General features: G+C 44.1%; 2 protein-coding genes across 3 annotated transcripts; both read right to left on the bottom strand.

Moving 5' to 3' along the window:
• Nucleotides 1-4755: 4755 nt before the first annotated feature.
• LOC125288644 (early growth response protein 2b) lies at nt 4756-8209 on the bottom strand. The gene is made up of 2 exons (XM_048235215.1): nt 7789-8209; nt 4756-7535 (listed from the first exon to the last, which is right to left on the bottom strand). The coding sequence occupies exons 1-2, from the start codon at nt 7934-7936 to the stop codon at nt 6223-6225; spliced, it is 1461 nt and encodes a 486-aa protein (XP_048091172.1). The 5' UTR covers nt 7937-8209; the 3' UTR covers nt 4756-6222.
• An 8994-nt stretch (nt 8210-17203) lies between these two features.
• Nucleotides 17204-24064, bottom strand: mogs (mannosyl-oligosaccharide glucosidase). Of its 2 annotated transcripts, none has more exons than XM_048263656.1 (5): nt 23931-24064; nt 22952-23313; nt 22544-22767; nt 19816-20009; nt 17204-19533 (listed from the first exon to the last, which is right to left on the bottom strand). In XM_048263656.1, exons 2-5 carry the CDS (start codon nt 23298-23300, stop codon nt 17763-17765), a joined length of 2538 nt encoding a protein of 845 aa, XP_048119613.1. In that variant the 5' UTR covers nt 23301-23313; nt 23931-24064; the 3' UTR covers nt 17204-17762. The 2 variants fall into 2 exon arrangements, with proteins under 2 accessions (XP_048119613.1, XP_048119620.1); XM_048263663.1 differs by lacking the exon at nt 23931-24064 and adding an exon at nt 23799-23898.
• Between the last annotated feature and the right edge of the window lie 230 nt (nt 24065-24294).

Raw genomic sequence — 24294 nt, 5'->3', positions numbered from 1 at the left:
ATTCGCTCTCTATTCTGCCTGACGGTGAGCATATGGCTGGACCATCAGGACCAGTGAGAGTCATGGCCCTCTGATGAGCTGTGGCCTCTCTCTGCCTGATGACCCACCTTCCCAACGCTACCACAGACAGTCCGCTTAGCCAATCTTTCTCGGCTTTGGAGGAATCTAAATGTCACTTACCCTAATTATCCCCTAAAATGAAGCTTGCTGTCTTGTTTCTCCACAGAGTAAGGCTGATAATAATGTTAAAGTGTTTTAATTGGCCATCTTCAGGATCACTGAATGTGATGTCTTACAGGTTTTTTCAATGTGAAGGATAGAAATGCTCTTAATTCGTTTTTGCCTGTGTTGTCAGAGCCTACCAAGGAACCCCCCGCCATTTTAACACATAATACTAACACTAAAACAGTGTGGCATGGGGGAAAAAATGCATCAAGAGCACTGACTCTATTCATCCATACCAATATATGTGCATATATTTCATGCTGATCAGATCCTTAATGGGCATATTCTGTGATGATTCATCTGCAGCGAGAGTGGGGAACGCAGGCACAGATTCCTCCAGCTGAGCCAGGGCTGATACACTTCAGCACGGGAGCAGCAGCTCTGCCTGCCCACTCACACTCCTAATGCTCTCTTTGTCCAGGCTGTTGCCATGCCTCAGCCCTGCTCCCGCATCTCCTGCCTGCCTGCTCACCGCCATCACGTCCCCCTAGGCCCCTCCATCAGATGAAGACTCTCTTTCATTTTTATGTCTCTCTCTCTCTCTCTCTCTCTCTCTCTCTCTCTCTTTCTCTCTCTCTCTCTCTCTCTCTCTCTCTCTCTCTCTTTCTCTTTCTCTCCTCTCTGTCCTCTGTCTCTGACTGATGCAGGGAGGGCTGAAGTGACAGAGACTGTCCACAGCAGGTCTGCCTCCCAGTCATGGACTGCTGGATGTGACATAGCCTCTCTGAGGACATGCCTCATTACTGCAGTGCAAATGTCAGCCATGCTGCAATCACTAGCCTGTTCTGTTGGGTGCATTCCCCTCAGCAGCAGCTTCCCAGCCCATGGGCTATATACTATGCATGACTATTATGGAACACGAGTCTCGTGGACCTGCATTAGTATTGAAAAGCATGGTGTTTTACAGGAACCCGAGAGATGCTCTGTCTGCTTGGATGGCACTTGTTGGGTTTTAAGTAGCAACAAAGCGGCAGCTGTGTTGTGGTGGTGTGTCACTGCAGTCCTTTGTTGAACACACAGCTCATTGAATGCTGCCGTTTCTCTCATTTGAACACGAAGCCTTGGAGTTGCATCTGTAACTATATTCCAAGTCATCAACACCGCCAAACACCAAGAAATCCAACACATAAGTGTTGACAGCAGTGGAACAGGCAGCCAAACAACATTTCTGCTTTGCAAGTGCTGGAAGGGTATCAGTCAGGGTTGGGTCAGGCTGTGACAGACACGCCGCAACGTCCCCTGTGACGGAGGTGGAGAACACGGTGACAGCAATGAGCACTTAGCAGCTGATCTGTCAAAGTGAAGGAAGCAGCCGCAGCCTGTGAGGAGGAGCGTCCCAGACAGCATCAGGCTAATGGTTAACAGCGCATCCTGTCATCCATCCTGGAACCTGCAGCAGACACACAGAGACATTGTCACCGATACTGACACAGTCCAAGCTGATCAAGTCCTGTATGGCAATCACTCTGTGGATGGGAAGGACTGGATGTCAAGTGGAAGGATGTGGAAGTTGCAGACCTCTTTTACAGCCTGTTCTGAAACAGAGTTTAACAAAGTTTCATTTCTTCTGAAATATAATGAAGGTAAAAAATAAAATGCATTCAGAGTTGACTACCTCACCAGACTTGATTTTGCAGAGGCATATGTCGATCTGTATGTAAAAGAGGATTTCCATTCCATCTTAAGCAAATGTGTTTGCATATTTGGGGTACCGAATTCTGCTTGATTTGATAGAGTAGATCTTCATCATCATGGACATTGCTGAGATGTACTCTGGGGTCTTATACAAGACCCTTTGCCTCAATCGTTCCCATCAAGGACAGCGCCAAATTGTACTAGAGAGTGATTGAATTGATTCGAAGCGATTTATCTCACTCAAAACGTTCACCTCTCTCCATTCCGTTTGGATGCAACTCAACACCTTTGACTTTGTTGCCATAGCAATATTGCACAGAAGAAGACAGCTTCTTCTAGACTCCTTGACCCGCAGAGGTTTACTTGTAATTTAACATGGATGAAAAACTCCATGGAAAGTTGTTCAATCTGTCACTCGTGGTATCTGTCCTGACCAGTAATACTAATGAAGAAATTCATTTTCAGAGCGATTGTGAGAATTAGATACTCAAATGTTTGCATAACGAGCTCCTTTACCTCGCCATTCTGGTCTTAATCACCTGGACTCTCCAAAACACCTACACCCCACTGAAGGATCAGACCTTGGCCCGTCTGGCTCCCGTCATCGTGTGGAATTAATCCGCTGCGGTTGATTGCCATTAGAACCGTGTGATTATGCAGCCTGATTACAAGGCCTGGCCGAGGACCGAAGCGGACTGCACATCGTTGCAATGGAATAAAATCACGCAGTGATTACGCTGGAACGGATCAATCTAGAGCAGCCGTGTCGCAATACAGACTGTCTAAAGTGCGCCTCTGATTATTAGGGCACACTTGAAATCCATATAACCAGTCTCCACACTTAACAAGGCCTTTGACTTGCTCACTAAATGTATGACTTTCGCAATTCAAAGAAAACAAACAGTCGGTATGAGGAATTGACATTTGCAACGACACCTCTAGAGAACACTTTATACTGCACTCATAATTAATTTGCTTTCCATATTGACAGTGTTTCAGCTCAGAAAAAATCATGTCTTGGTCAAGGACTGGGTTTATCCTAACATCTAGGTTTTCAATATAACTGTGTCAGGTAGTGACTTATCATATAACCATGTTTTTAACTCTATCTAACTCTCTTTAAACAGCCTGTTGATTTATTCAATCAGAAGAATTCCTTAAGCTATTTACTGAAATTGGACATTCCCACTAATACCATGTGAAATCACATAGCGTGTCATGTATTTTCATTTCCTGTCAACCCTTCCTGTTAATCCACTGTCCTAAAGACCATTTAAGGTGGGTTATTTCTGAATGTATTCATATTTTTGGGCATTTTTTTAGCCTTCATCAGATTTATTAGTCTGCTATTGTGATATGTTTTGCAGTTGTGTGAGGGATGTGGGACTCCAGGGTTAGTTTCCTCAAGGATTCAGTGAAGTCTGTCATAGATGCTTCAACATGTACAGATACCAGATACAGATACCAGTGGGATACACTTAATCTAAGTTTTGTAACCCACATTTCCTAAAGCAACAGGTCCACTTATTTACTTCCATTAGGTGATTAAGGTTACAGAGTTAATGGCATAGCACGTCAAATACTGGCTGCAAACAGTATCCTTTGCATTTATGCAAGTGTAGCTGTGCAAGCTAGTGCAATAGTTTAACGATGCTTCAGAAATCAAGTGCCATCATATGGTCAATGCAGCTGCCTGGTATCCCAGTGCATTACCTTGCACTTACTTTTCAGTGAGTGACCACTGAATAAAGACTATAATAGCAACTCTGTACTCTTCAAAATCAAGGGTTCTCGGTAAAGCCATTTTGGGGTTATCCATTTGTTCTTTTGGAAGTATTTTTTTGTAATAAAGGGGCTGTCTGAATGCTTGGCATTGTATTAACATGTTCTCCAAAGATGAAATAAATAATGAATTATCATCACACACCAGTAGCCTTTGGAGTTCAGATAGAGGGGTCCAGTGTGAGCACATGGTCAGTGTGGTGTCACTGAGATGGACAGTGGCGCCTCTCTTACGTACTGGCGTGGGCCAGGGCCGATGTTCTGCCAACAGGCTGCGTCACATGTCCTCACGGGCATCCTACGTACAGAGCTGTGCACCATGGAGGTCCTGGTGCTGTTGCTTGCCTCTCATCGACAGATTGTAGCAGCCTGGAGAGCAAGCAAGACACCCAGGGACGTGGAGCCAAGTCTCCACTGACAAACTCCCCATCTCTCTCACACACAACAAGAAAGAGAGAAAGAACGAAGCTCTGTTGAAGTGTATATCAGATGTACCATTGAGTAAGTGGGGCTATGAGGAGGGTGACATAGAGGAAGCGACAGACCAACATCAGCGGGGAAATCAGCAGTCTAACTACATATAATGTGTTGCTAATGAGGCCTCTCATTCAAGCTGATCTCCTTCAAGCCCAGTCCAGGAGACAAAGGAACTGTGAGGAACCTATTTCACCCCCAACACAGGGAAAGGCTCAGGACGCTCATGAGCTTTTATTCTCACTCATTCAAATCAGGCAACAACAAGGGACTCCCACCTTTGTTTTCACACTGCATGGTCACAATTAAGCTCCTGGGGCAACATTAGACTATTCATCAACTCAGAGTGCCTGTGTGCCATTACAGACAGCAAGCTGCTACCCAGACTGTGTGACAGCCATGAGGTGTATATCTGTATAGGAACTTCTCTCTGCTATTCTATTTTAGTGATCTTTAATTTTATTAATTGAACCGTGACAGTTTTACTCATTGAGAATTGACTAGCTGAACCCTGAATAAGGCCACTTAAGAGAATGTAGAATGCATGTTGTTCTGGAAGTTTCTACCATTTCTGGTTTCCCCTTGAGTGACTATTCTCTACTGTGTCAATACAAGCATTCAACAAAGCACAAAGCATGGTTCAAGAAAACAAAAGGTTTTATTCTTAAACATTTGTCATAAAAATAACAACATCAAATGCTCATTCAAAGTATTCTGTATAAACACTGTGAATATATACAAAAGTTCCAAGCAGTTAATATAACTTAAGGCAAGTTCACATTATCTTTGTTTACCCTGATTGTTCTTGACAATCTCATTCACATGTCAGTTTTGTCAGGATGCCTTTTAAAATAGCTCATCTATAAAAGAGGTACAGGAAATCGCAGCAATGTGTGCTACCTGGTTACTCAACTACAAATGTTCTGGCTTTGGCCAGCCAGTTGTTATAAACTACAACTCATTGTAATTCAAATTATATACATATCTTGTGATCCAACACATGTTTAATGTTGTTTAAATGATATCATGTTAATCTATGTTCATACTGGGTAATATCCAGTTCTTTCTGTCCTTTTGCCATAAAATGTTCAATGCAGGTTGCAGGTCTGGTATTTCACAGCATGACATCAGTTATTTTCTGGAACTGGATTAATCACTTTCCTGAGTCCTTGCAAAAACCTTTCACACATGAACATCAAGTAAGTTTAGAAATTCAGTATATCTTTAAAAAATCAACAAGAACAGTTATAAAAATACAAATTAAATATAGTCATACAAATATATTTATTTTATCCACGTATTATCCACGTACGTCCTACACGATTAATTATTTTGCCATTATTAAGAACAACACAATAACTATTCAAAACCATTTTAACAGAAAACAAAGACAAAATAAATCTGGAAATCTTGGCACAAATGAATCGCTTTGTAGTCACGCCAACATATCTTACATTCATGTAAAAGGAGGTCAGTATCATTTCCTCCACTCATAAGGACCACCTTGTGATCGTTTCTTAATCAATAATATACCGAATAAACATGCATTTCAAACAAGTATAACTGCTGGCAGCGATGGTGTACAAAAGCCCCAGAAGCATTAAAAACTCTCAATTTGAAAGTGGACATCTCAGTGTAGATAAGTGCAATACATTCCAGCTCTTCGGTGTAGTACCGTTTTAGGCTTTTGTGTAGTGCTTGGAGCTGTCCAGCACTGAAAGTACTAGACCACTCAATGTTCTGCTGCTGCGTACCCTCGCAAACTGGTGAAATCGTTTGGAAAACCGGTTTGTCTGCATGGTCACTTGGAAGTCTTTTACAATCAATTTATGTATGTGTTGCATAGGGGATCAGCAGCACTTTGTAAGTAGGGGGTCCAACAGCAGTTCCCCTAAAGTCAGTAGCCTTTTAAAGCATACGGTTTCTGACGAGAAACTGTCTTTCTGACTTCTCACAGGCCTTAGACACTCAAGCCGGAACCAGTCTCTTGGAACCATGCCACACCGCACAGACATCGATCAGTGACCAGCTGTTTACACGGGCTGAATCTTCCAAGACGGAAAGATTTGACATAAAGCCAATTTAAAGCGCATTTTAATGAGCACTTCAGATGCCTTCGGGTAGAGTGAATGGCCACGCGCTAATCACTTGAGGCTTCAGTTCCATCTTCTCTTTTTGTTTGAGATGAACACGTCCATGGCGCTTCCTCTCGTCACTCCTTGCAAATCGTTTGCCGCATACGTCGCAGGAGAATGGCTTCTCTCCCGTGTGAGTCCGGGTGTGGGTTGTCAGGTGGTCGCTTCGACTGAAGCTGCGTAAACAGATGCGGCACTGAAAGGGTTTGTGTCCGGTGTGGATGCGAATGTGCCTGTTGAGCTCGTCAGACCTGGAGAAGCGTCGATCACAGTTTTCCATAGGGCAGGTGAAGGGCTTTTCTTTGGCGGGGCCAGTGGAGGAACCAGGACTTTTCTTCGCACGGGGGGCCTTTGGTGGCCGAGTGTAGGTCTGGTTGAAAGACTCCGGCAGCAACGAGGAATATAAAATAGAGTCAATAGTGGAAGATGTGTATGAAGTGTCGCACTGACTTGATAGTTGCTGCAGCTCAATATTGGGAAATAAAGTCGGTTTTAGAATATTATTGGTTGAGAGATCAATAGCTGGGGAGGGGTAATTAAAAAGTGGGGTGCTAAAACTTTGTGAGCATGTATCCGTGAAACACTGCTCCTGTTTAATTACATTCTCTACTTTGAACTCCATGTCTGGGTTTGGGCAAATAGGGGAAAACGTGTCCAGAAGATCCTTGACATCGACTTGGTCAGGTGGGAAATCACTGGACATTGGAAATGTCCCCGCGTCCAAGTAAGTGTCAGGTTTGTTAAAGGCACCCCATTCATAGCAACTGCTTTCGAATTCATTCTTCACAACAACTGGGAACGTAGCTGTCTCAGACTGGGGTTCAGATAGCTTTTGGCTCACAACTGGTGTGGAAAGGGAGAAGTTTAACTGAGTGGAGGCCGCCTCGGAAGCTTGTGTGCTGGTCTGCGCGTCAGAGAACGTTTGACACATATTCCCCGGGGGGAAAAGGGGCGGGGAGGTGCTGCAAGCGGGCGCTTGCCTCTGGACCCCTGCGTCCCGAAAACTGCCGCTGGTGTTCTCCATCGGAGGTGGGCTGGTGGTGTACGACGTCCCAGTACCGTTCTGCGGCTGCACCTCAGTTATAGGCGTAGTTGAAATACCGACAATCTCGGTGATCATGTTGAGAAGAGTCTCCGTGCAGCACGATGCGCCCTGAGATGTCTCAACATAGAAGCTGCCAGAGTAGGCAAGGGAGGAAACGTAGCCACTTTTTGCGCCGTCGCATGGGTTATAAAGAAAATCTGAATTTGTAGGTTCCGTTTTGGGGGTAATAGGTGTCCCTCCTAAAACACAGAAAAACAACTTTGTTTTATTACACTAGCATGGAATGAACGCACATGAAATTGATGCATTTGTTACATAAGCCTAAAACATCCAATAAGCATACACATTATTTTTCATTTGACTTAAATCATAAGAGAACTGCAATTCCATTGCATGTAAAGCAAACACAATCACACCACTTGAATTACTTTTGCAAATTAACAGCAATATTTGATTGAACAGCAACAGATTATACTGCAGCAGCGAACTCACCGGTTGCAAATGGAGCAGGTGCCGCGCTGTCAGCCTCCACAAACATATCCTGATGATCCTTCTCTCCATTAGCTTCCCTTCCAAGAGAGGAGTTTTCGAACTGGAGGTAGAATGAGTCTTGCGAGTTCAAATCCATGTTGTTTAGCATGTTTACAAGAGTGAAGTCCAAATGTGAAGTCAGCCTATTTTGCGCACCACGGATGATTTATCAAATTTGTCCTTCTTCACGCAGTGAAGTTTGCGTATATATGTCCAAGAATGCAATCAACGTGCCCTGAAAAAATGTAAATAAATCGGGATTCCCTTCTCTTCTAAGTGCTTCACCGATGTCCAGAGCTCCTGTGCTATCTGTTGCTGTGAATTTCACACCAACGGCTTCCCTTCTTGCTCTTTATATACACTTTGGCTGAACGATGGTTCCTCCTCCCCATTCACCGTCTCCGGTTAGAGGATTCCCCGCTGTGTGTCATCTTCCTGCCCATACATGGCCAGAGGATGTGACGGGCTTTCCCAAAAAAGGAGAGTTACGTTTGTGACGTTGCAACAGGTCTCTTGCTCTTCTTCGCAGTAGAGACACCGCGAACACTAAGCTATGTGACTGATGCATCAACAACACAATTAAGATCATATACTGTAGCATCGTTTGAGGTTTGGGTAATTCAGTTGGATGTTTATTCTTATTTTAGTGCAATATAGAAAACATGCTCTCTTAGGGTGACAAAGGGTAAATAATTTGCAAGCAATTAAGCCATATAAATTAATTCCGTTCATTTTACAAATAGCCTACTGATGAACAGACGCGCGCGCATACACGCACGAGCATACACATTATCAAAATGACCGCACAATCTAAAAGCATAAATCAGCATAGCTATTTGCAGTAATTGATGGGGCACTGGACTTAACTAGATACTGCCTGCATGTATCGAGCTATGTGAAATACATTAAACATGCTTATCTATGCTCAGACAATGATTTTTGTAAACTTGTAAACTAACCGCCACTTTATCCTAAATGCACTGATAAACACGGTGTTTAGAGGAATTTGTTAAGAATGTGTAAATACAATTTAATGGCTGACTTAAATTGAATGGTGCAAGCTCAAACCTATAGCCTATATAGGTAGGCTGTGACGATAGGTAACGGATTCTTAAGTGCACCCTGAAATAACGGTGTTGTAATTGCCTCCATCAGTCTCAGGCACACTGTGCACGCTGTCACACATTCAGTTTTAGCCTGCAGGCTTTCCTGCACTTCTATTCAAGGCATTATTGTACTTAGAAATACCAAACGCAGCAATGGCCTTTCGGACATGGGATAAATCGATTGAACCTCCCGTGAGTTCAGTGGCTGATCTCACCTGTCAAGGCACTGACATTTTGCACCACATTCGCTTTCATTGTTCAACTGCAATGAACCTATTCTCAAACTGAAAATGCATGTAAATCAGCAACAGCCTAGGCATCACGAAATACAATCTACATTGAATAGGCATAGAAGACTGGGTTTTAGGATCCACGATCTGGTGAAAAGCCAACTACGCAGCCCCCTTGTAAGCGCTTTTTAAATCAGCACCACGGACAGCTCCCGCGCGGTGTACTTCTGCAAAGGCAGTTTCTCTTTATAACCTGCAACAGTCAGTTTGTCAAAATCGCCAATCTCGGGGTGTTTGAGTGTAATCTAAACAACATTCGAATGCGATTGTTTACTTTAGAGGGATTTGTAAATAATTGAAATGCATTTAACACATGAGTAACTTTTTTCGAAAGACGAAAATGAGCCTTTTTCCAAGACGTTCCAGTTGTTCAAAGATTGCATTCAGCCAATGTCTTCAAAGGATTTTCTTTAAATACCATTCATCTTTAAATTGATGTCATAGGCGAATGTGGAAATGCGCCGGGTGTAGCTTTTAAACTTCGGATAATGACACAATTACGTTCGTCGTCCAGGTTGACATTCACCGGAAAAAAATGAGTTTTCTTTTTTTTTAAAGTGAGTTAATGCACTCTTACTCCAGATACCTAAGTGTTCCATCTGAGAGAGGTGTCCTTAAGTAAGCCCAAATCTATTAAAAAGGTCTCGTCATATTTAGTTCACAAGACGTGTTATGATAACTGCTGAGTGAAGCTTCACCTCTCGCCTCTGCGAAATATCACGGAGAACAGTAATGGATTTATGTAATACTAGCACTTGAAGATCAGGAGAAACCCATTGTTGGTCTAATGACATCAAAGTATTTTTTTTTCTTTTGTCAAAACTGCAACAATCTGTAATCTTAATATAAAAAAACACTTACGTGTATTGCACCTGTGGGGAAGGCCCCTGCAATAGTTTTACATGTATGACTTACATCATTAAGAATCAGTAAATTAAAGGTACTGCATGTAAGCGAATCATATTAGAATGACACCTGGAAGGAAATATGAGAGAAAACCCATGTACCAGTGGCCTGACCAGTGAGCTAAAGTCTAGGCCTTTGTGGAAGATTTGAATTTCACCCAAGACCTTGCTGATAAAGTTGTAAGGCATCCATCTCACTGTGTGGTGTGCACTGCCAGTCGCTGTGGTGTGCCCTTAGTTGTTACCCATCTGGTCAGTGGATGTGATTGCATTCTATTGCTTAGATTGACCCTGGCTTTATCACCATCTCAATCAGGTCTATTCAACATTCACTCCCACTTCAACTCTCTGAAGCAGGCTTCAGCTAGGATGAAAGACTCGCTGCCCTCCAACAGCTTTCCTGAGCTTGCTAATGAAATGTGGCATTCTTCCAAAAAAAAAAACTAAAAAGAAATCTCATGTCATCTGCATCATAATGTTAATGATCTAAGCCAACAGGCATTCTGACCTCACAGCCAAAGCCTAACAACAAAGACAAAAATGATCAGTGATAAACAAAGTCATTGCATAGAAATGCATTGTATAAACCAGTCTGTCTGAGCAATAACTGCAATATCCACACATGCACGGAGATTATATAAGCATATGTTAAATACATTTGGAGTTACAGCTCCACTGTACTACAGCAAAAATGTGTTGCTGATGCTTAATAATGTGCCAAGCACAGCGCAGCAGCTCAGAAATGGACTCCAGTGCCGCTTGGGAGATGCGGTGTATGTGTAGATGCACACAGAGTTGAATTTAGTGGGTTCATAGAGGAACACCAGCAGAGCCAGGGTGGTGCAGGGTAAGAAGGATCACAAGCGCCCCCAGATCACATTTCTGCACCATGTCCCACATTACAATCCCCCCTTAAGGCTCCGGATGAAGGCTCAACTCCTTTGTGCCAGGGGAAAACAATGGAGTTTCTGAGAAACCGCAAAAAAGGATTGGAAGAACTACCACCAGAGAAACCTCTGCCGGAAGCACGACTCGCTATAAATACAAGACGCTCATCTCAGCTGCCAAGTATGATTTTTTTCCCTCACGCTCTCTCCTCTCCTTCCATCCCTTTCTCTTCTCCGCGCATTGGTTGCACACCAGCGCCGATGCCCTGTGTGCATAAGAGAAGGAGTGGGAGCGTGGGGCCTTTGAAGGAGCAGTTGGTGGGTCTCTCCTTATCTCTCTCATTCTCCCTCTCTCCACTCTTTCAAGTGTGGGAGTGGGGTTAGGGAAGCCCGCTACAGCTCCGGTCCCCACTCAGAGAACGGCAGGTTTCCCTTGTGTTCCATAAATACACCCAGCTCGCCCACCGCTGTCCCCGGACGCCTATCCGCGGGATTAGAGCTGTTGCTCTCTTCCTCATCGTGACTGCAGAGCATTTCAATGGTTCCCTGCACGCCCATTGGTCAAACCCTCCCACACTAACGGTGCTCGACCCCCTTTCCCTCCATACTGGGTCCTCAAGCGCACTTCAGCTGGGATAACTTCTGGCCCGGATCCAGTTACCAGGTGGAGTTATCTAACCATCAGTCAGACTGCTAAACCCACTGGGGCTGGGTGCTTATGTGATACGCTCCCTTCTTCTGTGGTGCACTCCCTGCGCTACAATCTTAACTTACCCCGTACTACCTCCCTTAGCATTAAGGCAAACTTAGAGTCTTATGTACTTAATGATCTGAAGGCGTGTGCGTGTGTGTGCAAGCCAGAGAGAAAGAGAGAATTGAATGCACACAAAACCTCATATTTCCTTCATGATGTTACTGCTACCTCGAGGGCAGGCTTATCTAGTAAGACACAATCCACACCATTCATATGAATTGTACTTAATGCAGGCAGCATTTATACTTGAGTTGTATTCAGAATGATCAGTATAAATCAGTAAGAAATGTCATTAACCCTTTTGACTGCTATTGCTTGAGCGTTATACATATTCATTGTATAAGTTTTCTTTCACATCATCGTGCACAGTGGTGTTACCTTGAATCTAAATCAATTGCAGCAACATATAAACTCCCCCCGTGCACACCCATTACTGTCCTGATGCACAGCCAGGAGTGAAAAGAAAATCGCCCGGTTGAAATAAGCTTTTTTTTTTCCTCTTGTGAGAAAACAGACTAAGAATGCGGAGCCTCGCTTGGCGCTTAACAGTAACTATGGTAACGGGCGCTCGGCATGGCACTGCTTCCACAGGCTCTCCAAAAATAAAACTGTTGGGCTAAGAGTGAGCAGGTAAAGACAAAAGATCCCAGCAGAGCCTATTTATAGTCGACCCAGTGCTTACATAACACACATACACAGGGCAGCACTGGCACAGGCAGTCAAAGGAGGGTGCAGGACCAGGAGCCAGTGAGGGCCCCGAGGCACCACAGGGCGGCAGTGGCCCTCTGCCCACCAGCACCTCTGCATGGACACACAGAAGTCCTCAGGTCAGAGCAAGGCTGATTGGAAAAGAGTGCAGAGTGACAGAAGAAAGAAGATGAGTTGGTGTAAGAAGAGCATAGCAGCAAGCAAGGGAGCGGGATGGAGAGGTGAAAAACCACAGAGAGAGAGGGAGAGAGAGAGGAGGTGTTTTTATTGATGTTTGCCGATGGTTAGTGATGGACATGGAGTGCGGAGTGCCGAGCGCCTCTCGCAGGCGACTCCCCTGGGAGACATGAGCGTAATCACCGATGCACCAGAGGGTGAACGACCGCCGTCACGGTTACACTGTTTGCATCACTAGCCGAGCTTGTTGACGAGGTAACGAGTGTTTATCACAGTGAACACTCATGGAGGCGAAAAAAGGCAGATAAGAGAAAACAAAAGGCAGAGCAGCCTGAGGGCTTTGTTAAGCACACAAACATACAGTCCTCATCCACAGGCTACAGCGTCACAACGTGGACGTCACCCAGGAGCGGCTTAGGGCCTTGGAAATGAGTAGTGAAAGTGAGTGGGATTCTGTTAAAACATTATCACGTTAATAACATCATAATATATACAACGATAATAACTGATGAGACAAAAATGTCAAGAATGACTTTAGTAGAACAATAAGGACACTTTGTCAGACAAGAAAACCACTCCAGTGAAAATACTAAATATAGAATGAAAATACTTTAATAATTATATGGCATAGAATATATGTTATTATTTAAAGAGTGCCAAACCATTCTTAACAACCTGCTAACATTTTACATAAAAAGCTACAAAAATAGCTCCATCTAGCACAATTATCTAGCAATTACACCTTTACTTGATGTCAGGCTCACCTTTCTGAATCTCCCTTTGTAGCATTACACATGCACAAAAAATAGACTTTCCTCTGTTGCATTAATTGTTCTCTTACTATGAGCTATGAGAGTTAGTCATGGGTGTGCATGGAGCATATTCAGTGTTACCTCTGACCAAGGAGCTGGACCAGAGACTTTCTAATGGGGAGACAGCACTCAAAGAATCCTCCATAGAAATGCATGGGGTTAGTTTGTAATGGCAATACGGCAGTAGTCTCTACAGATAAATGACCCCTTAAGTTATACTTTATTAGTCCTGTATGAAATTTGTTCTCTGCATTTTACCCATTCGGGGGTAGTGTACACACATACACTCCCGGAGCAGTAGGCAGCCCTTAATTTGGTGCCCTGGGAGCAGTTGGAGGTTAGGTGTCTTGCTCAAAAGCACCTCATCCATGGATGTGGGAGAGCGCTGTTCAATCACTCCCCCCACCCACATTTTTCCTATAAGGAAGGGATCAAACTGGCCATGCATTGGTCACAAGTCCGATTCCCTAACCAGTAGGCCACGGATGCCCTCTTGTATGCCTCCCATTCACTTGAATAGGAAAATCTGCCCGATAACCCAAAATGCGTTACAAAATGACCGCCGAATGGGGGACTTGCCTAAAGGACTTTGGCTGGATTCAAAGAATACTCACTGGATTGCATCAAAGATCAGATGCCACCATTTGTTCTCACATCTTAATGCCTGAGAATCAGCTAACCTTAAAGGTGCCATGTGTAAGAATTGAGGTAAAAATATCCAAAAGATGAGCTACAAGCATCAAAAGAATGAGAAGAAATAAGGGCGATGATGTCATTAAAAAAATAACAAGGTATAGTGCTGCAGAGATATCAACCTGAATTAGCATGCTAAATTACTAGCCACAGCCCGAGGTGTCATAATACCAGTTTCGCCATGGGAGGCAGTATCACGGACAACATAACCGCTAACCAAACTGCAATACACGAAGTCTCGGTTTGTTACTCTAGGGTAAACCAGCTCACTTTCTGGAGGTATACTGCCCCCATTTTTTATGGAATGTGGAGTATGAATTGATTTTTGGTGGACATTACACATGGCACCTTTAAACAAATGTTGGATCCTGTTTGATCCTGACAGCTGAATTAAAGTTTTTGATGTATGCTTGTGGGCCTATTTATTTGTGTGTGTGTGTGTGTGTGTGTGTGTGTAATCGCTGTTTCTGAATCTGTGAGCATGAGGCTCACATTTTCTCCAATCTTAGAATACATCTATGGTAATGGAGATGATTTCAGGCGTGAATGGGAGGTTTTTCTCTGAGGTGAGAGAGAGAGAGAGAGAAAACACATGTGTTGCTGACAACACACATGGCACATCAGTATGTTTTTGATTATCACTGAATGGTAGAACACTGTTTGCTCAGTGACAATCACAACGACTGTATGTATCTCATATGGATAGTTTGAATCCCACGGCATGCAGCGTGTGCACATAACCCAGAGTGTAATCTGAATACTGCACCCAGTGGAGTAAAAAGCTTTTGATACCCATGCTTGTCCTAGTGCTCCTGTGTTTACACTACCTCTGTACATAATCACAGACATGTTTCATGTGAGCTTCCAGCTATCCATGTGTGTCTTCTAGTATAATGACACCCTGGGTGGGTGTCCAGCTATCTTGTCTATATGCAAAAGGTTGCCACAGCCATTAAACTGCAGTCTGTCCCTCAACCTTGTCCCCGGTGGACATCTGACTGCACACATGACAGAATCCCAACCTACTCAGCGCATAACACAGCCCCATGCCAACACTGCACACCAGAGGATGTTGAGCTGAATGTGGATGTGGTGCACACATGAAAAAGACATATGGAGAAGGATGTGCTGAAGAACGCGCTAGTAAATGTCATGTTCTATGTACAGAACATAAAGCACATGGGCACATCTCTTTTACCAAGCTGTTTGCTTGAGACGTAGCGTGGCATGCAAGCAGTGCATGTGCAGGGGAAGATTACTGTGGTGTGAGTGCACACAGTTTAATAACAGGCCTGTAGAAATGCTGTGAGTTTCTCTTTTTTTTCACGTTCCACAGATGCAGTGCTTTGTACTGAAGGCTGCAGTAGCTCAGCTTCCTGAGCGCAGGCCTATTTATAGAGCTGTAACCTTACTGCGCAGAGCGCTGCCTTGAACCACTCATCTATTCAGACTGGATCACATGAAAGGAAACAGCATTACCCTGTCAGGGCTGCTAACACACAGGTGTCCAACGTCAGCAGATGCCAGAGGGCCTGTTGTTGTGTTACCCTCAGGTAGAACTTCTGCTGTCTGTGTGAAAGGGACAATGAGAAAGAGTGAGTGAGTTAGTAAGAGAGAGACAGAGAGAGAGCAAAGAGAGAGAGACAGAGGATAGAGAGAGAGAGAGACAGAGAGAGGACAGCAATCCACTTCCACTAGTTTCTGCATTGCTACTTTAGTTGCTGGACCCCTCAAAACAATACCTTTCCATGGTAACGAGGCACATGGGAAACAATGCAACCCTGGTGCACTGACGCACACTGCTGTCCCTCAGTGTGAATATGAGCCATGACAAAAGCTTTGTTCGTCTCATCTCAGACAGACACTCGCACTCTTTGCCATTCAGTCTGACTTGACCATAGTCCGCCAGGGAGACTTAACAGCTAATCAAATGACATTACTCCATTCAGTTCTTCCAGAGCAATTTGTTGATTTGCCAGAATTGTTCATGGCTCGATCCAAGTCACTTGTTAGTTTCCCATTTATAGAGCCAGGACTATGTACAAGTATTTCCCACAGTGAAAATGAAGAACAGGCAGCTTCCAACCCACAGAATTCAACAAATAGTGTATTGGGTTAGAATCACAGACTGCAGACTGAGGGCTTAAATGCCTGCGGAATGTGTGTTAATGTGAGGTGCATCTAATTCCAGTTGGTTTGTGTAGTTACACGGAAAAAAACATGGTGCTCTTTAAAGGAGAATTTCGGTGTGATATTGACCTAAAGAGTGTTGAAACATGATACCGAGTGTAAACGTATGTCTCATAGCTCATCTCGGCTTGTCCCCTGCACTCCGAAATCTGGCGCTAGTTAGCCGATGCTACCAACAGGTTTTCAAAAAATAATTCCGTGGAAATGCATGGATTCCAGTTGCTTCCAGTAGCAGCAACTGGAATCCATGCATTTCCACAGAATTATTTTTGAAATCTGATCCCTTATCATACCTGTTCATTCGTACTCGTTGCTCGACTTATCGTGACTAAATTCAAGATGGTGGCGAACGGTAAACTTCCTGAAGGTACTGTCTGTATAAATCGTCTTGTAAATAAACTACCAGTGCTTTTTCAAAGTTCTCAATGTCTTGTTTTAAATGTCAGGGCCCTCGGAAGTCTACCAATGAAGTGTGGAGCTACTTTGAGCCTCGTAAATGGTGTAAAACAGTGATTTATTTGCATGGCTAGGCCGATGCCCGAGGCACCCCCTTTGAAAACCTGTAGCATCGGCTAACTAGCGCCAGATTTCGGAGTGCAGGGGACAAGCAGAGATGAGCTATGAGACATACGTTCACACTCGGTATCATGTTTCAACACACTTTAGGTCAATATCACACCGGAATTCTCCTTTAACATAGTTCATAACCTATTTTTCTGAAGCCTCAGTATTAACCTCTCCCGAAGCACACAGGTTTACATTAGTCTGGCTGTCTACAGTCTTCCATCCTCCTCACACCACTGTGCCGTGCACAGACACCTCAAATAAACAAATGCAGATCTTAGAAGAAGTTCTTTGATTATTTTTTATTTGTTTGCTCGTTCAACAGCAGGGTCAAAAAAGCAATGAATTCTGATGGAAAATTTGACAATGGCTTGTATATTGTGTGGGGATACCAAAAAAAAACTAAATGAAAAGCACCCCATAGCATCTTCACCTTAATGATTCGAATTCACTGTTAATGATGAGCTTAATCTTGTTAAATTGTCTTTTTGCTATGTTCTCAGAATTCTGTATAAAATGCACTTGGCAAGCTGATGTAAACATCGCAGCTGAGTTCCTTTTGTGAGACAGAATCCTCTGAAAAATGTTAAAATGGACATAACTTAGGGCACCTGAAAAAATATGAATAATTTACAAGTGAATTTAGTCCTGGCAGGACACCAGTGAACTGACATCAACCATAATTAAGAGACAAAATGAAGACAAAAGCCTGTCATGTAACTCCTTCAGAACAAAACCACCAACTAAACATGAAAATACTCTGATGGCATGAGCTGACACATTGGAGGAAACAGGATTGACAAGATGGCACCTTTAAGGAACTTGCCAGCAAGAGAAGTACAGTGAGTCTCAGTACTGTTCAGCCATCATGAGGACAGTCAGAGCCGACCACCCAGTGAAGGGATGACTGCCCTGTCCACGACCTGTACTGTCGTTGTACTGTTCCCATATATAACCTGTGTCCATGTACTGTCTGTAAACATTATTGATAAGGTTAGTCCTGAGCTCTTGGTAGATGGCAGCTGCCTGTTCCTGATATGGCCCTTCCAAGTTGCCGTAGTGGTACAGAGCCCTAACAGTCAAGTAGTTTATATTTATCCATATAGCACCGCGCCAGTATGGGGCGTCATGCTCTGTGTTTCGCTTCATGTAGAGAGGGTCGGTGCGGGAGAGCGAGCGCAGGCCATACGGTGTCCAGAGGCGGTCAGGGTCCCTCATGTCCTTCAGGATGAACTCCAGCTTGGGCGAGTCTGGTGTCAGGATGTGCAGTAAGAAGGGGAAGAGGCTGACGTAGCCCAGCGCATTGACAAACTGCAGCTTGGGGGCGCGACGTACCGAGCGCACTAGGCGCGCCACGGGGAACTGGTGCCGCGGCTGCCCTGGGGGCATGTACACCTTCTCCTGCTGCAGGGCCACGGCCTGGGTGTGGTTGCCGTAGTCGCTGAAGGCGTGCAGCTGCTCGGACCAGTGTAGCTCGGCCAGCAGCTGGTTGTCACTGAGGGTCTGGTGCGTGCGCTCGTACGCCTGGTGTGGCTCGCCAAGCAGCTGGGCCACCTTCGCCATGATGCCCGATGCCAGCGCCATCCAGCAGTGCAGATCCACGTGCCGCTCTTCTGCCGACGGGTGAGATGCCCTTGGGTAGTCGTCCAGACCCGAGGTCAACGTCTTGGGGTTGAGGAAGAGATTGGTGTCCTTGTCTCGGCCCCGCCAGCGGTAGGAGTTCGGCAAGGGTCCAACCTGGGTGGTGTTGTACCACTCAAACCACGTCTGGAGTCGCGGATAAAGCCTGTGGAGGAGCGGCAGAGTGGCCTGCACGGAGGGGTCATCGGGCTGAGCTTGCAGCTGCTCCACAAGTTCTTGCAGGGCCAGGAAGAGGGTCGGCGGGTTGGCGTTCTCGTTGCGCTGCACCATAAACTCGCCGGGAACTTTGCTCCGCGCCTCGTCCCCCAAGATCTGCTCCCGCGGGATCCAGCCCTCCACGTTGATGAGGTCCAGCCAGTGAGCCACGGCCTCTCGCGTCACCTGAGGGTCCCACTTGCTGAGGAGCAACTGGTGGAAGCCTTCGTCCCACAGGAAGCCTCGGGGGAAGAAGGAGCGCGAGGGCACGGCTGTGAAGAGTGGCCCCTCTGGGTACAGAAGGGGGTACTCATTGTAGACCGACTGCACGATTGACTGGCCGTAAAAGTAGCCCATACCACCCAGCATGTTGCTGAGGGCGGCCTTGCTGAACTTGACCTGGGACTGGGTGAAACCCTTAGCCTGGAGGCCAAACGTGTCCTCAAACTTCTGGTCAAAAGCCACCTTCCTCTTCTCCAGCTCTGCGGTCAAAACAGAGCCCGCTAGCTGGTCCGGTCGATCATGAAAGCTACCAGACTCGAAAAGAACCTCGATCTGGAAGGGTGTCTGGACTGTAACCTGGTGAACAACAAAATCGGTCTCCTTCCTGGTGTCAGCTGGCTTCTGCTGGTGGTGGTGGTGGGGAGGCTTGTAGGTGTCCACTGCGATGTAAGGACGCTTCTCGCCCGATGGAGGACTGAAAACAAACTTCCGGTTCAGGCTGTTCTTCACAATGTCAGTGAGCTTTTCCAAGCCAGGAGTCACTGTTTGTAGGTGGTTGTAACTGTGGGGAAGAGATGTAGAATCAAACTGACATAACAGAGGTGACAAGTTTGCATTTTATGCAAATATTAAGTGACACAGTGAGATAGGTAAATTAATTTGCAGGCAGTATTATACAGTATATTTATAATACATGCTTAATGGGACACATCCCAACAACCAAAATCCTATATAATGCATTATTTGAAGTACTCGACATTCTTTATTTTTGTTGTTTAAATGTAATTAATCATAAATCATAAATTTGAAAACAGACCCAACCGTATGAGGTGAGAGAAACTACCTGGCATATTTGCCACTGGCGGCATCTCCAGCAGTGGGTTTGCGGAAGGTGACCTTGAAGTTGCCAAGCTCCTCTGAGGAGCCAGTGACCGTGCTCAGCCGCTTCCGCTCCTCCACGTGCGCCTGCAGCGACCCCTGGGTGTCCGTGGCAACGTAGAACATGAGAGAGATGACTGGAGCGTGGGCAGCAGAGCTCTGCAGCAGCGTGTAGAGCCAAAGAGAAAGGCCAGGAGAGGTCACAAGGTAATCAAGCAACTGGACAGACAGCCAGTTAGGTCACATAGTAGGTCAATTTATAGAAAAGATTCTGTCCTCACATGACGTAGTGTTTTGTCACCTATTTTTAATTTAGTCTTAGTCTTAGTCTTGTGACGAAATGTCCTTTTTAGTCTTTGTCATATTTAGTCATTCAAATATAATTTTTGTTAGTCAAGTTTTAGTCGACTAAAAGTCTTGTCATTTTAGTCTAGTTTTAGTTAAAAGAAAACTAAAGGTATCTTAGTCTTAGTCAGTTTTAGTCAACACATTTTAGTCTTTTTTTTTATAACAAATTATTTCTGATTACCATTTGAGTCAAATAGTGTTTCACACATCTCAATTTTCCAACAATATTGTGTGTCCACAGGGCTACTCGTCTGTTATAATTACTCATTCTGATTTTTTGTCAGTCAGTATGTTTACATGCACAGGTAAGTCGAGCTACCGTTATAGCTCGGCTGGGATTTGACCATAGACAGTAAAAGATTTGACTGGACCACTGTCATATTCGTAGACCAGTGTTTCTCAAAGTGTGGTCCGGGGATCACTGGTGGTCCGCAAGTTATCCCAAGTAGTCCATGAGCAGACGTGGTAAAATATAATATAGATGAGTTGTTTGCAATATTGAACCAACTTGTATGTAAAAACAGTTCTGCAACACTGTCTATGTAAGATATGCCAGTTTAAATCATTCAGTATGAATCCACACAATAAGCAAAGTGCAAAGACAATAAGCAAGGTGGTTCAGTGAGTAGGCCTATTGTGTAGACTAATTATAGGCTACTGTTGAAGTAGGTCTAATCTTTTTTTTTTAGCTAGGGTTAGTTAAGTGGTCCTGAAACTGAAAAAGTTTGAGAAACACTGTCATAGGCCAAAGTATTAATGTCTTACTCCACCTCGCTAGATGGCTTATATGCCCAAACACAACACATTCCCCAAACAGACTCTCCATCTTAGCCATAGCTAACTTGCTAGCGAACTTTCCATATTAGCTTACTTGCTAGCAAACTTTGCATCATCAGTCTAACTAGTTAAATAGTTGACATTACATTAACATTACATGAACATTTTCGTATGGACATTCTGGGGGATGTTAATTTGTATGAGATAAGCTTCAACTTCTGGGTATGTAGCATTGTAGCATAAAGCTTAGGTAGTTAGCTTGCTAACTCTGGCAGAAATTGCAGTGTTCTTGTTCCATGTAGTTTCGTGTTGCAGCCACAGGGTTGCAGCAACAGCACGTAGACTAGCCCAGGGGTTCCCAAACTTATCCTTGACAAGGCCCCCCAAATACCACTAGGTTCTGGCCAAGGACCCCTTGATGTGTTATTAAACCCATCGACAATACTACGGCAAATTTAAAAATACATTAAGCTAATCCTAATAATTATTTTAGCCACAATCACTTTGTGATGGAGCATACAGTGTGTAAAATTACATTTGGGGCTTTCTGCTATATGAGAGCGATCACTCTACTATTATTCCCAGTCATTATCATGGAAAATAATGTTCAGATATGCGACAAATTATTATAATGGCATTGTATAACAACCCTCATAGTAATGGGTATATTTAAAATGTTTCAAATGTATTTATTTGTTGCTTTTATTTTCTTTCCAACTTGCTGAGGCCCCCCTGGCACCCCCTCGCGGCTCCCCGGCCCCCACTTTGAAAACCACTGGACTACCCTACAGGAAAGCTGTTGCGTATGAACTCATTCTGAATATTTTGAAAACATAAAAGCTAGATATTCTGTCTTATCATTTTGTAGACGAAAATGAAGAGAGATTTTATCTTAGTTTTTATTTCATGCAAAACATTTTAGTCTCGTCTTTTTTCGTCAACAATAATGCATCTTAAGATAGTCTTAGTCAGTGTTTCAGGACATTACTGCCGTCTCGTCATCGTCTCGTCTTAGTCATGAAAAAAAAGGTCGTTGACGAACATATTTCCTCTTGTCTTGTCTGACGAAATTAACACTAACATGATGTGTAAATGAATAGAATGCCATGATGTCTTCATGTTACTAAAATACAGTATAAGATTCTTTGAAGTCAACTGATTAAGTACAAGAAGAACTACAAACTAATACCCACCACAAATAACACTATAACTACATCTTCAGCTCATCAGTTGAACAGATGTATTGACTTGCGCCATGACATGACCTTGAAATGGGACAGCAAACAATAACATACTAAGAAGGCTTAACTCAACGAAAACAGCTTTTTTGTGCTGCATTTTAATACAATGGTTCTTGTGATCCTAGGGAAAAAAAGGTTTCTTTTACCTCCTTTGTCAGAGAGATAGATTAATTTGCCCCTTTTCAGGGTCATGGAAGAACAAAGGTTTAGAGGTATATTTGTTGTATTATATTGGTTCCTCCATTTGCTCTCACCTCAATATACCTCTAAAGGACACCTTAGGACACATCAACACTGCTGAGTTGTCCGTCAAGCTTCTCTACTCACATGCTGTTTGGCAGTTATCCTCCACGTCCAGTCTCCGCCATGCTCCCCACCCATGCGTTTGACAAACTCAGTGGTGAGGGTGAAGTCGCTGTCCCGGATCTCCTGCACACCAAAGCTAATGCCATCGTGCATGAGCCATCCATAGCCCTGCAGCCTGTCGCCCTGCTCACAGGTGTGCCTGAGGTTCACGTCCATGTCAGAGAACTGACGCAACCACATCAGTCCTACGGATGGAGGGGACACAGAAGCATAAAGACGGAGTTAAGAAGGACATTTGTGAAAACATACTCATATGGGGAGAGTTCCCATTTCTTGCCAACAAATGGAGATTGGATACAAAACACTATAAGAACAAGGACCTAAATCATGACCATGCACTGTGTCTAGAATTAGTGGTGGTTATTATACCAGTGACCACAGAACTGGGGCTCCTGGTCTTCATGCCAAAGTACACCTGAGGCCGATATGACCCCCAGAACCTCTCGGGGGATACTTCTGCACTGCTGCTGTTTGCATCGAGCACACGTGGGGACGTGTGTAGGGTCACCACCCTTTTGGCCAGGGATGAGCGCATGTAGAGAGCATAGAAGAACCAGATAAGGCTGAAGATGCAGAGAGCGATGGAAATGTTAATGAACACTTTGCCGAGGTCCGTTTTCTTTTTCTTCTCCTTGCGATGTGGGACTGGCGGTTTGTCATCCGTCCTTGGGTGAGAGGCTCCATCACTTGTCACAATCCTTTTTCTCTGCCGACCCATTCTTCCCTATAGGCTACAGTTAGAGATTGATATCATTAGCCAAGATCTTTGGGGAAAACGTATCTGTTGGTAATGAAATTCACTCAGAAAGGTCAGATAGTTCTTGCACTGTTTTAAGGCATGAGCATATATTAGTTTCACGTTAGGGTTCAAACGTTTGTCTTGCTTGAGATATAGCAAGTCATACCCAGATTCTAACGTTAATGATATAAAGTAATGACTATACCGTTAACGTTAGGTATCTCATGGGTACAGAGATACCTCCCATTCAAAAGATCAACACCAAGTTTTGACAAGCTGTATAATCGCAACCACAAGACTACTAGCTGGTAAGTAGCGTAAAGAAATCACAACAGAGGGCCTGCGTAATCGGCTTCCAAGTGAGTTAAATGTATAATTTCCCTTAACACACGTGTACTTAGCAGTAAAGTAAGCACAGCATAACGTTAACATAGACGTTAGCAAGGTAACGTTAGCTAATGTTAACTAGTAGGCTACCTTATGAATGACTTCAGGCATAACATTAAGTCCATGCAGTTGACCTGGTCGCCATACAGTAGAACTGTCAAGTCATGATTCAAAGTGCCTTCATCAGATTTTAATTCTATAGCATCTCAATGAAATACCTACCTGAAGATTTGCCTCGATTGTCAACGGCACATATTCCTCACTTCCTGGTCAAGACGCCATCTGTGCCATCTACTGACGTGTCCTCGCCGCGACGTCATCGAACAGCATGTTCATTTGTTATTTAGTCATTTTATTTCAGTTTAGGTTCCACAAATACTTTGATCACATACTTGTGTCTCTTAAACGTTACACCATAGAACAGTGATTAAGATATTAATACGATATGTACACATTCACGTCTACTTTTATTTTGAAGTTTTGTGGATACGACATAAAAAAATACCACTTGAATCCGATGACAGGCGCCAAAGTGCTGCTGCAATGACCCCTTCCATAAACTCGACTGTGACACTACTACGAGATT

Source organism: Alosa alosa, chromosome 1 (genome assembly GCF_017589495.1).
Source record: "Alosa alosa isolate M-15738 ecotype Scorff River chromosome 1, AALO_Geno_1.1, whole genome shotgun sequence".
Taxonomy (NCBI): Eukaryota; Metazoa; Chordata; class Actinopteri; order Clupeiformes; family Clupeidae; genus Alosa; species Alosa alosa.
The sequence above is the reverse complement of the archived record's forward strand: the minus strand, read 5'-3'. Positions and strand labels throughout refer to the sequence as shown.

Bases quoted from the DNA above. Each gene is read 5' to 3' on its own strand.
- LOC125288644 (XM_048235215.1), bottom strand. From the start codon at position 7,936: ATGCTAAACAACATGGATTTGAACTCGCAAGACTCATTCTACCTCCAG. The intron at 7,536-7,788 runs GTGAGTTCGCTG...TCTGTGTTTTAG, and splicing joins ACCTGCTCCATTTGCAACCG to GAGGGACACCTATTACCCCC.
- mogs (XM_048263656.1), bottom strand. From the start codon at position 23,300: ATGGGTCGGCAGAGAAAAAGGATTGTGACAAGTGATGGAGCCTCTCAC. The intron at 22,768-22,951 runs GTATAATAACCA...CTCCATCCGTAG, and splicing joins CCCCAGTTCTGTGGTCACTG to GACTGATGTGGTTGCGTCAG. The intron at 19,534-19,815 runs GTAGTTTCTCTC...TCTTCCCCACAG, and splicing joins GCCAGTGGCAAATATGCCAG to TTACAACCACCTACAAACAG.